Below are 16808 nucleotides of genomic sequence, written 5' to 3' on the forward strand. Positions count from 1 at the left end.
TTTGTGGACACGGGGCTGAATCTTTGTTGCACTTGCATATTGTCATCTAGGGCCCTAACAGGAGTAGAGCTAGAGTGAAATAAACAAGGTGTCACTTATTTATTTTTTAATGTTTTAAATTAAGTTTAGACTGTTATGGGTAACTGAATTTGGAGTAAGAGGATACACATGAAAATTAATAAAGCTAAATTTTTTTTTCTGAGAGGACCCCTTGATAGAAGTAGCTCCGCCCACCATAGGAGGATTGTATGATGGTATACAAACACGGGCAGTTACAGAGACTAGCATAACCGCTACATTTCTAATGTTGTAGTAGTTATCCATATGCCCGAGGTGGTAATGATACACATTAAAGAGTCGTATTAGTGATATAGTCTAGCTAGTGTCAAACTCTTATAGACTGCTTTTCATGTGCAAACAAAACAAAATTCCAAACACCAGGAAAAAAAACAATCATAAGCAAGAATCCATCCGAATTTGAATTGTGCAAGAACTGTCCTTTCCTGAAAAACTGTCCTTTCGCACTACTAGGAAATTAGATGAAGCCATGAAGGAACTTGTAGCTCTTTATGATTTTCTTATACTAATTTTGCGGAGCTGAATTGTCCTTGGTGTTTAACTATAAACTACTTTCTGCCTCGATGATCTCTGCTGCAGCTTGCCTAATACTCTCACGGAAGGATACAAACCCTTTATCAGTTGTAAACCCTGAACCGTCAACATCTTGCTCTTCAATAAGATAGCTCTCAAATAATGTTGAATCTTCTCGTCCTCCGTGGATAAATGTTAGCTTTGGTGTTATACACCTGTTCTTCTTCAATTCATCAATCTTATTTCTCAAAAGACCTACAAGTCAAAAAACCAAACAAGCAGATGAAGTAATCAAGTCGAAAAAAGCATGTAGGATACCCTACAAACAGAAAAATGGTGTACTTACAGTCACGTGGTGGAGGAAAAGGAACTGAAGGATCAGCAGTCGATGAATAGTAAACAATAAGGTTGGTAAATGCATCCAGAAGAAATATTGGGCTCTCACTCATGATTAGAGCCGCCCGGCTCAATGTATGCCGAGGGAATGCTTGCTTGTCAGGTGACGAATATGAAATTAAAACTGGGTACATAGCTTTGGCTAGAGACGATGGCTCTAGTGCACTGAAATAACAATAGAAAGGAGTTTCTATAAAAGCTGTTGAAAGAAACTTATGAACATGGAAGTAAATAAATGGCTTCGAATCATAAGAAAGCAAGATAGGTCAACGGCAGCATCAGCAATTTATTATTATGTTTTTTTAGTTGTCAGAGTGCCAACATTTTGCCTTTGTTACAGCACAAATGTGTACAATCTTTTGTCTTATAGTATACATGATCATAAAATTTTCACAGGTTGTTGTTATTGCACATATTTTTAACATGTACAAGAGCTATGATTATTTTAGATATTTTTCAATAAACAAGTGTACAGAAGCCACAAGTAACAATTTAAAATTTGATTTCTCACCTGAAAAGGCATTGCAAATATATCCTGTAATCTGGATGAATGCCTTCTTCATGCAAGCGAAGAAGAGGGCTCCTCAACAATGCAAACACAAGCTGAGGTAACATTTGCAGCTGTGGGCAGTGTAAGAAGTCAACATCAACATGTGATTCCGGATTTCGTGCATCAGATCTCAACACCTGATTATACCGAGCCATAAGGAGAGCCAGCCAATCATGCACCAAACTTCTGCCCTCTTTAACCCCTTTATCCAACGAAATTAAAATTACCTGATGGCAACATTCCAGAAGAGACATAAGTTAGGAGGACAAAAGTAGTAAAAGCATAAATCAAAGTTAATTTAGGGGATAAATTTAATTGTTTAACACTTCCTTCGTTAGACAATTGTTTATATTGACGCTCGTGAGTATGACATGTGGAACCATCTGGGTCAATGACAATAGGACAGTATGTCAAATAATCGAACCTCAATCTTATGAGTGTCAAAAAATCAGATCCCTCAATTTAGGGGGAGGTAATGTTTCTGACAGGTGTCGTTAATCAAAAGGCATAAACATGGAACTCTAGGAGAAAAACTTGCATAATAATTTGACAAAATTGTAGAAAAAGAGGAAAAAGTAGTGTTTCTGACAGGTGTCGTTCATCAAAAGGCCTAAACATGGAAATCTAGGAGAAAAGTTTGGATAATCATTTGACAAAATTGCAGAAAAAGCTACCAAAAATGTATTTCTAATGATTTTACTACAGAGTTCAATCTGCAGAGTTCAGAGAAATCTTACTTACAGAACCTTCACCAATGAAATCCATTGCAAACTATTTTAATGATCTCTAGTTCACACATTCCTAATTCAAAAAACATATCTTGCAACAAAGAAACCCCAATGAACCTTTAGAGATTTTCTTCACAAACTGACGAACATCTTCAAATGAAGTGGTATGATTTTGAGAAAACTAAACATGGTTACCTTGTGTACAAGAATATGTAGGACAGCTTCTGGATCAACACTGTCATAGATCTCATTGATATTTTTAGCTGGTCGATACTGCAGTGTCCTTATTCTCAACCGTCTCTTTAGACAAAACATGTAACTGTAAGGGTGTGACATTATAATTAGTCAGGTTGGCCAAAAGCATGGCAACAAAGATGAAACTGAAGATGGAACAAATGAAGATATGTAACATCACTCTACTTATTGTTTTAAGCACAGGAACTTTGTTGAGACAAACTAGAAATATTAAATGCTAATAGCACAGGAGGTAAGGCATGTTCAGCCAGAATGAAAGCAAAACTAAGGATACTCAAAATCCTGCATACCTTGAAGATGACTGTGTTGCATTCTCTGATGTCTCAACAGGTTCAATAACACTATACTGAAATGCAATTTGTACAACAGCAGGATCTGTGTGCCTGTGAAATAAGTTAAATATATTATCTGACCACTGATGACAGGTATCGCATGTGATGTGTCTTCACTAAATTGATAGGATCAAGCAAGAAGAAAGTCTCTTCATACAGTAAAGTTTCACCAACATGTATATAGTTTTTTGTTACAAAAACATAAGCCCCATTCTACACTATAGATAATGATGTGACGAAATCACATTGTGTTGGTCTCTCTTTCATGTGATCATGTTGTTTTGGCTTTTTTACTACATTTTATCTAGTCCAAATGAAAAATAATTGAAAAGCATGTTCTGACGGAATGGTGATTACAAACTGAAATTTTCTTCTTCATACTTCTAACCTATGTCAACATCTACCTGGACTAAACTAGATGACACCTGCAAAAGGATAGTCTAATTCTAGCAGTTCCTTCTCCATGGTATTGTAAACTGGAGGATCAATACCGACTTTGCTATAACTTTTGCATGTCAAATCAGAAATAATTTTAGGGTCTTTAAAATACCATTTGGGTAATTGGTGTCTAGACAGTCAAAAGGACTTCGGCAACCTGGGGTTATTGGTATTAGAGACCAGAATCTATGCCTCTGTGCTGCCTGACTTTGCAGGTATTCCCTGGACAGAGATAAAACATGGAACAAGCTGACTGACTTTTTTTAATCAGGGGCTTGGGCCTAAGATTCATTCCTGTGAAGCCATTGGTGCCTCTCCACTCTGGAAGGGGCGACCTGGTCTTGCAAAGGAGCAAAAAAGTGTTATCGGTGGTTCAGTGATTGGTTCTGGCAAGACACTGACTTGGGTTTACTGGTTTAGCCATCACTATTGGGAGCATCTCTGATATTATTGTGAATGAACGAAATGTTTTTATTGCCTCTATTTGGGACAAGATTAACTAAAAGTGTGTTGACAAGAGGTTAATTAATCTTTGGTATGAGGTTCTAAACATTGCTGTTTCTAACTAGCTTAGTGGTGAAGATTATTCCAAGCTTCAGAAGTTAACTTTTTCAGGTTTACTATATGCAATAACTCTATGCTGTCATTGACTTCAGAGCTGTTAAGCTTATGCTCCTTCCTGCTGTTTAGAAGCTACATATTCCTCCAAGAATACATGTTTTTCTTTGGCTTCTGTCCCATAATATGGTTCTGGCCGGGGATAATCTTGCTAATGGGCAACATGCATCTGATAATTGTCCATTTCAGCGACCCTGAAACATTTGCCACTTGGTTTTTATCATGCGGTAGCTAGAGCCTAATGAGTTACTGAGTTAAATATTGCATAGTGCAACATAAGCAAAACTTTTTATCTCAACAGCTAGGCTGTGGATTAGCAACAGAACACATTGTCCTGTGAACAGTATGGTGGCTTCAGCTTGTTTGTGGGAAATATATAGATTATGAATTATTTTCTATTTCGAAAGATGTTTATGGACTGGAATGCAGATCATGCAATCTAGAGGTGGCTAAGTTCTGCCAGCTCTTGGTGTGCTCCAGCTCGAGCAGTTCATCAGGAGTTTGGTACTGATGGCAAGAAGGCAAATTCCAATGAAACGATCATTCTCCATTTTCCTGACTGCCTGTATGGAAGCATCACAATCAAGCTTCTTTGCAATTGCAATGACCTCCCATGGTTGTGAGTCTTGTGACACAACAAAGGGGGGTAGTATCAATCCGTTGGACAGTAGCAGATGGCATGCAGCCAAGAGGCAGATAGACCCATAAGGAGTGAGGCATGCAGCATTAGATTGCTAACTCATATTTACGAGATGATATGCTAGCACAATGGATTGGTCAGGATGCTGCTTGAGCCCAAATCAGAGCCATATCAAGGCTGAAAGTTGGATGGTTTTCAACAGTTGAGACTTGAGAGTGAAAAATAACTGAGATAAAAAAAATCATACCTGGAAAAGCCCTCAGGATTTTTAAATTCAAAGTCATATGCATAAGTAGCAAATGAGTCACAGCAGATGATATGTTGCACATGTTCGTACTGAGGATCAGGGAAGAAATGGCCATACTGTAAGAAAGATACATGCATTAGAGATTAGCTTGAGAGTACACTAAAGTTAACATAAACATAAATAGCTTAAATTCTTACAGAATTGCCAGGTTCAAAATCTGAAGATGTTCTCAACCTTAGGACACAACCAAATGCATAGGGTCTACTCAATAAGCGATATCTGATAGAGGAAAAACCATGGGGCAAAAGCCATTCATGTAGATCAGAAAACTTGAAAGTTCAGGAATAAAAAGGACAAACAAATGATCAATCTCACATGTCCTGGGGAAGTGTTGAATCATCTGTATTTGTATACAGAAATAATGAGCCACCACTTTCAATACTTAAGAACTTCAATGAAGCCAAATCGGTGTATTCGTCAGTTACAGCAAATATGTCTACACATACTCCTGCTTGAACGGCGACAGCTGCCTGTTTCAAATTTCCATAAGGTTGACATATGACAGACATGTTCATCTAAAATGTAACTTGTCTCTCAAGAATCATTGGGAGCTTACTAGATCTTTATAGAATGGTATTTGTTCAGGAAGTAATGCAAGGTCAGGGTCTTCCCCTTTGCTAGCATATTGTTCACCATATCTCCTAGTGTCTAGTTGACCATCTCCATAATCAGGAGCACCAGACAGAAAAGCGAATACCCTAGCTGTATGATTTTTTTAAGAAAATGCAAATTATTAGGCAAAAAAAGATTAAATAAAAATATCAGCAAATACATCATCCTATCGTAGAAAAGTAATGCATGATTGGCACGAATTATTAAAGTTGCAGATTGGGAATATAACCTACCCAAAGCAAAAGTAGTTCCATACTCTGAACTTAGGTAGTCAACTAGAGCAGACATGGCTGTCCCAAAACCTCTCCCACCAAGCAAAACAGTATCAGGTTCCTGCCCAGAAGCAGCACCTCTCTCCCATGAAGATGTAGGTCGCAATGTATCAAGGGCAGCAGCTATTCGATCTTTACATGTGTCGATCTGCTCATAAAATTTATCTTATGATTATGACATGTTCAAATTGACTAAGCAATCTGTAACACTTCTTATACTTTTGTAACATACAGGAGCCAAAAAAGAAAGTAGGGGCATGGCATCTTCAAGAGCAACCGGCAGCCCCTCCTCTTCTGTGTCTGGAGGGATGAAAACATTTTTTACAACTGGAATTGGACCTTGCACGTCATACAGCCCAATCTTGTGACTGAATGTCATAAGCCCAAACAGGGAGCCTGGAATCAGAGCTGATGCACGGAGAAAAAGCCAACTGAGGAACAATAACATGCTTGCTCACAATTCACAGTTCAAGCAACCAAAAATTCAGTAAGTTTCAAGTAATCAAAATAGTAACCTTCTAGTGCTGCCAGGAGCGCACTCTTGATTAGTTCCAGAAACTCTTCTGAACCTGAGCACATTCAAACAAGACAAGGTTCTGAAATATCTGAGCATCGAGACTCGTACTTACAGATATTATTAATTAAAGCAAGCAAATTTGAGCTATACGGATTCATTTTTTCTCTCTACCTGTAGTATTTTTTCCTCGTCTATGTAGTAGTTCGGTTACTTGGGTACTTCATCATATAACAAGCAAAATTAACTTCCACTACAAACTACGGACGGGATAAAATTTGCATACAATTCCATGATCAGGGTGCAGTAAGCGAAAGATTCCACTTACAGGCAAGATCCACCGCTGCCACATACACAGGCCTCGCCTGCACGCCGACTCCTGCATCCTCCGACCCATCCACTGCACAAACCCAATCCACGGGTCACTGCTAGGAGGCAGGAGAAACCACAGTGACAAAGATGAGAAAGGCACAAGTGACACAAACCTTGGATCTCGAGGTCAACGAAGGAGAAGCTTAGCTCAGGCCACGCGTCGGAGCGCTGGAGGCGGCCGAGCGCGTCGTCGTCGAAGCCGTTGAGGGTGCCGCAGAGGGCGCAGGACCAGCCCCAGCGCTCCATGTCGCAGTGGTTGTTCAGGTAGGCCCAGCAGTGCTCGCAGCGCGGGACCCGGTCGCCGCCGGCGCCCGTCGCAGGCGGCTGGCCGCGCTCGTCGGCGGCGGCGAAGGGCGTCACGGCGACGCCCCACTGGACGGCGCACGCCTCCAGCGCCTCCGCCGTCGCGGGGAAGCGGGATAGCGTCGCGCGCACCGCCATCGCTGCCGAGGACTCCGGCCCGCCGCCCCCGCCGGACTACGGCGACGGCGAGGTGGGGACGAGATGGGCGCTCGACTGGCGAGACGGATCTGACACTCACACAGATAGGTTCGGTCGCACGAAGCGCGCGGGCCGCGGGGTCGGGGGTAGTCGGAGACTCTCTGCCTGCAGGCTGCAACATCTCTTCGATTAATCGGGTCCGTACAGGTGTGATCTGACGGCGCAGAGAATCTCAAATTAGGGCATGTACAACAGCTAGACGGGCCTGTATATAGTGCCACGTCTACGTATTTTTCTGTCTATTTGTAGCATTTATCCCGGAGAGAGAAGGCAGTCGTCGTTTTGTTCGTCGCCGGCTTGGTATCGTGCTCCAAAGCGAGGCGCCGACCCGGAAGCGTGTTGTACCAATCTGTCGCTTCAGTCCTTGGCGTCTCGGATCCAATACGCGTGCAAGCAAAGTCCAGTGATGGCGGGAAGGATTGAAGACACGCATTTTTCTCCTTCTCCCTTCCTATCTCCTTGTTTCTCATTTCACATATCGTTCTTTTCCACTGGTATTGGAGGTAGATGGGGCGGGAGGAGGAGCAGGCCAATACACCGATGGTAGAGAACAAGGGTGGTACAATGTGGTGTGCAGCGAGGAAAGGGGTTACGGACGCGGCATCAAGGAAAGAAACGGTTGGCCGGAGCTCGGAATGCCACGACGGCGTTGGTTGCAGCCGTAGGGAAGGCACAACAGCGGTGGAGGAGGAAAGGAAAAGATTGGGCACGATTGCTGCCGGCGACGAGAGTACGACTGATTGCTGTATGGATGCAAGCTTCCCCTACTTCTCCGGCTCCGAGAGCTCAACCAGCACTACTTGGCTGGCTCAGCAATGGCTTCACCAATGGCTTCATGGATATATACTCGTGCTTCCGATCGTATACCAGTCTGATTTCTCTTTTTTTTCGAAATAATGAAATTTTGAGATTGGAATACATTCAACATAAAAAATGCCACACCTTTTCTTTGTTGATGGCAAAAAATAAGACCAGTACTAACATTCTGAACTTATTTATACTTGATAGTCACTTATATTAGCGAAGCAACAAAAAATCGTATAAAGATCAATGCATATTTGATCATGGATGCATGTATGCATTAAATAACATACATACAAGACAACTATCTGAACTATTGTACAATACGTCTATTTCACTGTCTCTATGTGTTAAATAGACAGCTGATGTCTGGACTGTTGTACATGCCCTTACGTCACCAGCGTAGTCTATCGCCCTCGGTAGCTTTTTCTGCCCAATTCCTGACTTGCGACACGGCCGCTTTGGAATTTGCATTTTTGTGTGCTCTCCATTTTACAACAGCAAGGGGAATGACCGAACAACAAACTTATAAATAAAAAGTAATTTAAGAATAAATTTATATATATATTTTTAGCGATCCAAAAGTTAAGCCTGTAAAATAAACTTTGATAAAAAAGGCCACAAAATCAACTCCAACTTTGACTTATAAGTATAAACAGAAATGAAAATACAGGTGCGAGCATATATGAAGTAGGAAAAAAAATAAGAGATAGGGTTAGCTTTCATGCCCTCTCTTGCTCTACATGTGCTCATACATAGATACTTCCGTGAAAAATAGAGATGGTACAAAACTTAAAGGAGCTAATCTTATAACTAATGTATTATGGACTCTTTTATTATTCTTGAAAAAAATCTTAGTACAAAATTATGGTACCTTAGGGTATATTGTATCTCAAGGTACTAAAATTTTATAAAAAATATGGTATCTTAAGATATTTTTTTAAGAATATTAAAAAAGCACATATATTATACATTATACATGTTAGTTCTATTATAACTCCAGTTGTTGGTTTTACTATTAAATTTGTTATAAATGTGTCGGATATCATTTATATGTAAAACTAAGTATTAATATTCATAATATTCAAAACCAAAGCAAATTATTCCTCCGTGGTTAAGAAGATGGTTTCATCCTACGTGAAACTTACTTTACACTACAATCACCAAATGAGTTGGTTTTATCCTACCTAAAAATATTATGGTTATCCAGTCAGCAAATATAATTAAAAAATTATAAGACCCACTTATCAATCAAAAATAATAAAAACGGGTGGAGCCCACGTGTCAATATCATCCTTTCTCTCCTAATCCTTCCCCTTCCTTCCCATCGCTAGCCCTCCCATTCCCCTGTTAGCCTGAAGCGAGCTGGAGTAGATAGCTCAAGCACAATGGAGTTGTCCCCAGCCCTGCCTCCACCTCCCCTCCTCTCGCCGCTGCTTGAGTGGGTTGGAGTAGCCAAATTGGGTGCGAGGAGCGACCGGCGGCACCATCACGACGATGGAGTGGCTCTTGTCGAGGAGTTATGCAGCCACCCAGGAGCTCAATGTTGTTGTGCACGATACTGAGCTCAGGATAGGGTGAGTTATTCCAAAGCCTAGATCCGAGGAGGACAGGAGAAATAGTTTGATGAGATATACGGCCATGGACGAGGGAGTAGTGGCGGCAGCCGGTGGGAGTATGCGAGCATGGACAAGTGTGCAAGAGTGGCCTGCATGAGGCTCGTAGCCCGCTGCCGCACATTGCATCACTTTGTGTGCGTGAACTCAAGGTTTGTTGTTGCCTTCCCAACTTGCTCCACTCGTGCTGGCACTGTCAAGGACTCACGGTCAGCTTTGAGCTCTCCTGTCCCAATCCCATCTTGTTCGTTGCCATTAGAGCTACTGCTATGTCTGAGTTTGATCTCTGGTTCGGGAGAGGTGAGAGAGAGGTGAGAGAAAAAAAGAGAGAGATCGAAACAGGAGAATATAAGAGAGAAGATGCATGCTCTGTTGTTTCTTCAGATTATTCTCAATCTTTTCCCTCGACTTTGCGCGCACAATTCAAGAACTATTAAAGGGTGGACTTTTTCAAAAAGTTTTCGTGTATAATTTTATCATCTCATCTTTATGAAGTAGGTCAACTTTATAAACTATAATAGTTAATTTTCTCGTTTACACTAATAAATAACTATCACAAAAACTAGATTATGTTTCATTTTCATCTGACAAAGAACAAACCCCAATTTTTTTTATTTTCATGGTGGGAGACTTGCAGGTGGATCCTACTTATTTAAAATATTTTTTCTCTAATCGTATTCCCGCGTAGTCTCCACGTTAGATAAAGACTAGGTGAACAAAACCACATTCTAGACAGCCGAAGATCTCAAATTGGCTCTGGTTTTGATAGTTAAGTGATTGAGCTTTTTTCCTATTTTTGAGGAGGTATCATTTTTTTCTACGTAAAAATTGATACCTTCTAGTATCTAAGGTACCAAGAGATATCAAATTTTACATAAAAAAATAGTCTCTTAGTACCTCCTTAAGTATTTATGGTAAAATTGCTCTAAATGATTTTCTATACCGGTTTTGTGATTAAGCCTTGAGAAATGTGAATATAACTCGCTCCTTGGTTGAGATACCAAAAATGGACCTCTTTCATTTGCCTGCTTCTCCGTCTGCTCCACTTTCCGGAAGGCCCATTTCACGGCACACGGAGAGCCGAGGAGATTTCATGGCCTACCACGCGAGAATGGCCGGCGGCCCAACGCCTGCCGTCCCCGCGGGCATGCGGCTCTGCCTCCGTTGAGAGATTTGTTTTTTTTTTTTTTTGACTTGTATGATTGATGTTCGATTATTTAATATCCTAGTTATTTTTATTGATTCATATGGTTTAATATATCATACTTATGAGTATTAACTAAATAATTAGTTAACGAAGAAAGTGTGAAATCATTAAATCTATCGCCTCCGTGGCTCCGTTGCTGCCGCAGGAAGCGTCTGCAGCGGCAAACCGGCCGCCGTTCGCCATTGTCACCGGAGCACCGGACTCATGAACACAAGCAGCTGCGTTGCTTCGTGTCATTCTATGTTGTTTAATTTTGTTGTTAGAGACAAGTGATTAGCTCAAGTTACCCGTTAGGAAAACTGGGCTTAGAGGTTCTATCATCAATCACACTGACAACTGATCCATAACTGGGCACCAAACGAATAAGCTAACTGATTGGTTTTTTTTACAGCAATTATAAAAAGCAAGAGACGGTCTAAAACCTAACATAAATTTATCATACTACAAAACAAAGCCACAACCATTTGTGATCCAATTTAACTCATGGATTCAATTTGACTCATTGGCAAATGACGACAACGAGTACTTGAGCAGGCGTGTTATATCAGCCTATGTTGACCATTCTCCTGTGTCTGTATGAAAACAATCTCAAAATCCACACTGGAGATGGAAAATACGAACCCAGCTCTCCTGTATTAGAAATGGATGGAGCAACATATTATTAAGAGTTGTATTGGCATGAAGAATGGCATCATATATAACTGCAAATTTTACGTGTAAGATCTAGAAAAGGGAGATTATTTCACTATGTACGGTAGAAATTAAACTGGAGTTCAAACTAATTTCTCATTTCGGTGGAGCACGCCGTATATAAAAGCAGAGAGGCGCATGATCCTGTTTGATCTTTTACTCTGAACCTAACCGCAAGAGAGCTACCGGTTCATTAATTATAAGAGCGAGTAGCTGAGGAAAGCAGGTGAAATACGGTCTTGTTTGATCATATCTATAGGACGACTGTACAATGAATGAAAACCATTGTCCTAACTACTAGCACATAATTCTACGTTTTGTCAACTCTTCGACAGATCACTCTTCCTACCCATTTCATTTATGCGGAAATGTAAGAGAAAATGCCTAAACATCCATATCTGGAAGGGAAAAAAATCCTAATTTTTGCAACAATTAGTTAATTCTTAAGATTCCACAACTAAGACAACGAAGTCAAATGATTATTGAGGGTTCAATTTGTTGCTTTGTTTGGTGCTCTGTTCATGAGAGAATTGATGAACAATGGGTCCAGAATAATGCCCATTTCTGTGCCAAATGCTTATTCGATTCTTGTGCATGACGCGAACTAGAATCTTCTCGTTGGCTGTCTGGCTGGCTGGTTGGTTGGTCAGTTTAGAACTATATGGCCGTGAGATGGCGAGAGCTAGAATCCTAAAATGAAACAACCGATCAACAACCGGCCTACCACCCTGGGGAATACGCTAGCAGAGCGACATCCTTCACATGAAGCACCAGATGCGAAAACGGCCAACCTATCCCTCCACTGAGATAAGATGATCGATCACCTAACATTATGGCTGACAAAGATTATGTTACACTAATAAATTTCGTGGCTGACATTGCAACTTTCAAAGAACCTAGAAAAAAGGCCAAACATATCCTTCCACTGAGATAGGATGATCGGTCACCTAACATTATGGCTGACAAGATTATGTTGCAGTAATCAGTTTCATGGCTGGTAATTGTTCTGACAAAAAAATGGTTCTGAAAACTGTATCAGCAGCCACAGTTGAGCAAGGATGTTAAGATAAGCTTACCTCCAGGTTGTACTACCGGCTTTGTGTGCTAGTTATGTAACAACAAATCGAACTCTCGGTCAAAAAAAACAATCCCAAATCACTGATGCAATATACTTGGGGGAGGAAATGGTCAGAGGAAGAATGCGGCGAGTAGGACAACCACCCCCATCAGAAATGTACTCTGCCGAACGAACACAAGAAAAAGAAATGCAATAAGCAAACAGAAAAAGACATTGCCTTTGGAAGTTCACTTTGTTATGCAGAATTTTTATTTGCATGTTCAAACTTTCAAATTGGGATAAATTTCAGAATTTTGTGTGTTACCGTTGGCCTGGAAGAGGCAGAAAACGTCGAGGTCGTCGGCGACGGACTGAAGGACGCGCCGTCGAACCCGATATTGTACACCGGCGTGCCGTTGGGGTAAAACAGGCCGTAGTTCCTCTCCGACGCCGGGCCGGGCTTCATGTCCTCGTTGAACAGCGCGAACACGAACACGTCGACGGGGACGCCCGGCTTGAGCGGCGTCCCCTCCCCGGCCGCGATCCGCTTCATCAGGTTGCCGTTGTACGCGGCGGCGTTCTGCACGCTGGCTCCCACCTCGTCGGCGTCCCCCTTGGACGGCCACCCCGTCTCGGAGATCCTCACGGTGATGTCGGCGTGGCCCATGGCCTTCATGGCCGCGTACACGGCGTCGATCTGGGCGTAGAGCATGTTGTCGTAGGTGAGGTTGGTGGCCGGGTCGCGCACGCCGGGGTTGGGCTCGAACAGCACGTACGGCAGCGACACGCTGCCGGGGCTCGCCTTGTACGCAAAGAACGGGTAGGCGTTGATGAGGAACGGCGAGCCGACCTCGGCGTGGAAGTTGAGCAGCGGCTGGATGTACTGCGCGAGGTCCTCCCGGAACGCGCCGGCCGACGGCGGGTAGCTGGTGGCGAGTATGTTGACGGAGTGCGCCGTCGAGACGTTCACCTTGCCGGCGAGGCCGAGGTCGACCAGCGCCTGGCGGACGGACTGCATGGCCGGGAGGAGGCTCTGCATGGCCGCGGTGTCCTTGCCTGAGAGCACCTCGTTGCCGACGGTGATGCAGGTGATGCGCGTGGCCGGGATGAAGGGCTGCACGTGCTGCGCCACCCAGGCGCGGGCCTTGCGGGCGTCGGTCAGGTTGTGGAGGTCCTCGTTGCCGACGATGAACTCGACGCCCGTGCCGGCGAAGGCGGTGAGGACGGCGGGGTCGGCGTCGTAGAGCTTGACCCGGTTGACGCTGAGTGACTGGAGGAGGCCGGACACCTGCGTCGGATGCGGCAGGTTGTTCGCGATCTGGCCGTAGTTGATGCCAAACTTGAGCGGCGTCGTCGCCGCCGACACGACGTCATTGGCTGCGGTGATGGCGTTGGAGAAGACAAAAATTAATACATTAAGATTAAGGAGGGTTAAAATGACAAATATTTGTCAGTTACGGAGTATATTTTATTTTAAAAAATTATTATTATGTACAAATTTTAAGTTATACTTAAAATGTATTTAATGAGCAATTCAGTCGAAAAAGAAATAATTACGTAAGTTTTCTTTAAAATATAATAGTTAAACATGCGAAAAAATCAACATTTCATCTATTAAAATATAGAGAAAGTATTATTATATCTAAACATGATGTTTCCAACTGCAAACCCAATAATTACTAATTAGCAGGCTATTTGAATTTTCCCCAACACTTGACATATGCAACCGTGTGTCACATGCATGTATCCATCCATATGAACACACGCAAGTGCACACTACCCCCTATAAGCATATCTAAAAACTAGACCAATCATGTCATGATATTGATCGATCCCCACGATGTCTTGCTATTAACATATGATATTTATGTTAGTCTACCACTGACTATTGAGAGAACAATTAATCATAAATACGAGCACATGTCTTAATTAAATCTATGATCTAAAGATAAATTTCACCACAAGGACCTAGAACAGTTAGATAAACCCACTTGGCAAAATTCTCATTTTCGGAAGACTGTCATTTGAAGTTCCGTAAGATGAAAAGTTAACACGGAGAAATTAAATGAGCTATCCTGTCAGATAAATAAACTACATGCGATGCTCTTGGGTAGGAGGTCGTTTTCGACAAACAGAAACAGCGAGCTTGCAAGCAAGGGAAAATATCAGACAATATCAAATCAAATGGCCGTGAAAATATTTCAGCAAGCGCTGGCGCCGTGGAATATTCAATGTTTTCGCTATCCAGTACACGTCGGACTAGCCGCCTGAAACATGCTTGATTAGTAGAAGAAAACAACCTCGTAGACTAATAGTAGAACAACTGCTTCAGCAATTCACTCCAGCTAGATAACTAGCAATTTTATCATACTTAAAAAATTATATCAAAAGACAATATAATTTTTATAATTAATTTCAGTATCTCTAATTACAGATAACACTTTGACTATTGTACAGCTGTTTTGCATGACATTACTCCGTCTCCAACTCTCCATGCTCAAATTTCCTCTTCATTCCGGTCATAAACGCGCTTAAGAAAAAAGGAATCCGCGATCAGAACTCTTAAAATGCCCCCTCCGAAATGAAACGGGAAGGATAAAAGAAACAAACAAACAGCATGAGAAACCAACCATCATATTCCTGGATCATTGTGTTATCGCCAAAACAAATTCGAGGAGAAAGAAACAAGAGAGGCAGGAGAACCCAACAAATCCTTGGTCATCGTGTTTACGCGAAAACAAATTCTCGACCAAACCAACCAAGCACGCACGCAAGGGAACGAACAGAAAGGAAGGAGATCTAGCTAGCCAGCTCTGCGTATCTGCCTACCTGAGATGATAGCGAGGAGGAGGAGCAGCAGCAGCAGAACGGAGGAGGGCGAGGAGGAGGAGGAGATGTCGCGGAGTTCCATCGATCTCCTGCTCTGACGGGCTGACCCTCTCTTTCCGTCGCCTGGGCTGTCTTGTCTCTCTTCTTCCTCGGGCCGCTCGCGGCGCCCGCTGGATATACTACGGGAGAGCAGCTAGGCGCATCTGCTTGCATTAAGTTCGAGCGTTTTTCTCTACCTTTCCATGCTTTTATAGTAGTGTCTGTCTACTCTCACCTGCTCGGATTTACCAGTATATTATCTGAAATCTTATGGTCAATAAGATGGTAGCTAAAGGTCAGAGGTATATCTACTCGATCCTCTGAATTTTCTTAATTGACTTTGTTTACTTTTCATAAAACCGTTTATTGTTGGTGTAAATATGTAAGATTATAATTCATTTCTAAATTCCTTTAATAATAACTTAAATGATAAAAATAATAATTATATAAACTTTTTAAGATCATCGAACGTGGACGTAAAAATCAATATCGTTAAATAAAAAAACAGAGAGTAGTACTCATGGTGATGGTGATGTTTTTCTAAGAACGATAAAACAAACTCGCTAGTATACCTATATACACTATTACCTTCCATCACGAGGTCCAAACTGTTTTTGGCCCGCCCAGGCCTGCGACGTCCAAACTGTCAAGAAATTCTCTCTACTCGAACACAATGGATTCGAAGGAAAGAAAAAACCCTGCAGGCAAAACGACGCAACGACAAAAGAAATAAGCCCCATTTGATTCAAAGGAATTTTATAGAAATTTTAGAAGATTTTATTCCTATAGAAATTTTTTCCTACAAAACCCTTTGAATCAAAGAAATGAACCCTATTGAATCCTATAAAATTCCTATAGAATGCATCTTCCTATGTAAGTTTTGAAGAAAATTTAACAAGAGGTTGAACCTCATGGAAAAAATTATTTGAGTCTATCTCCCACCTCAAATTCAAATTCCTGTAACGGTCATTCTTATGTTTTATTTATGTTTTACAATCATCTATTTTACACCTACATTTCTGTTAAAATCCTATATTTTTTCTGTTATTTTGTTTTTTTCATTCCTATGATTTAAATGGTCCTAAATGTCCCATGGCAAGAAAATCCACAGGAGACGATGTATGCAACGCAGGAACGGAGACGCCGTTGCCACCTGCACTGCACGTCGTCGGGCCGGCCGGACCGCCGCCGTCAGCCGCACGCACGCGCACGCCGGGGGCTGCCACCTTCCCCGGCGGCGGCCGGCAGGCGGCTGGTGGCGGTCGCTTACCAGTATTTAAGCCTCCACGTCAGCGCGTCATGTCAGACGGTGAGCTTGAAAACGAAAGGCCCTGATGATATGAACGCAATGGAAAGGTTAGCTACTTTATTATCTCTTCTCGAGATAGTTGCTAATTTTTAATCATTGCTACACGAACATGACGTTATTAATTTTTTAGACGT

General features: G+C 42.0%; 2 protein-coding genes across 3 annotated transcripts; both read right to left on the reverse strand.

Moving 5' to 3' along the window:
• Positions 1 to 202: 202 nt before the first annotated feature.
• Positions 203 to 7152, reverse strand: LOC102706846 (protein transport protein SEC24). The gene is made up of 14 exons (XM_006655301.3): positions 6739 to 7152; positions 6582 to 6653; positions 6255 to 6308; positions 5972 to 6147; positions 5701 to 5887; positions 5412 to 5557; positions 5171 to 5325; positions 4993 to 5074; positions 4796 to 4911; positions 2811 to 2903; positions 2461 to 2584; positions 1499 to 1764; positions 938 to 1152; positions 203 to 846 (listed from the first exon to the last, which is right to left on the reverse strand). Exons 1-14 carry the CDS (start codon positions 7064 to 7066, stop codon positions 620 to 622), a joined length of 2241 nt encoding a protein of 746 aa, XP_006655364.3. The 5' UTR covers positions 7067 to 7152; the 3' UTR covers positions 203 to 619.
• A 3841-nt stretch (positions 7153 to 10993) lies between these two features.
• On the reverse strand, positions 10994 to 15551 carry LOC102701820 (glucan endo-1,3-beta-glucosidase 14). Of its 2 annotated transcripts, XR_423538.3 has the most exons (4): positions 15327 to 15551; positions 12823 to 13874; positions 12517 to 12679; positions 10994 to 11380 (listed from the first exon to the last, which is right to left on the reverse strand). XR_423538.3 is itself a non-coding variant. In XM_006654410.2 (3 exons), exons 1-3 carry the CDS (start codon positions 15406 to 15408, stop codon positions 12629 to 12631), a joined length of 1185 nt encoding a protein of 394 aa, XP_006654473.2. In that variant the 5' UTR covers positions 15409 to 15551; the 3' UTR covers positions 11387 to 12628. The 2 variants fall into 2 exon arrangements, 1 of the variants encoding a protein (XP_006654473.2); XM_006654410.2 differs by lacking the exon at positions 10994 to 11380 and having other exon boundaries at positions 11387 to 12679.
• Between the last annotated feature and the right edge of the window lie 1257 nt (positions 15552 to 16808).

This window comes from Oryza brachyantha, chromosome 5, assembly GCF_000231095.2.
Source record: "Oryza brachyantha chromosome 5, ObraRS2, whole genome shotgun sequence".
Lineage (NCBI taxonomy): Eukaryota > Viridiplantae > Streptophyta > Magnoliopsida > Poales > Poaceae > Oryza > Oryza brachyantha.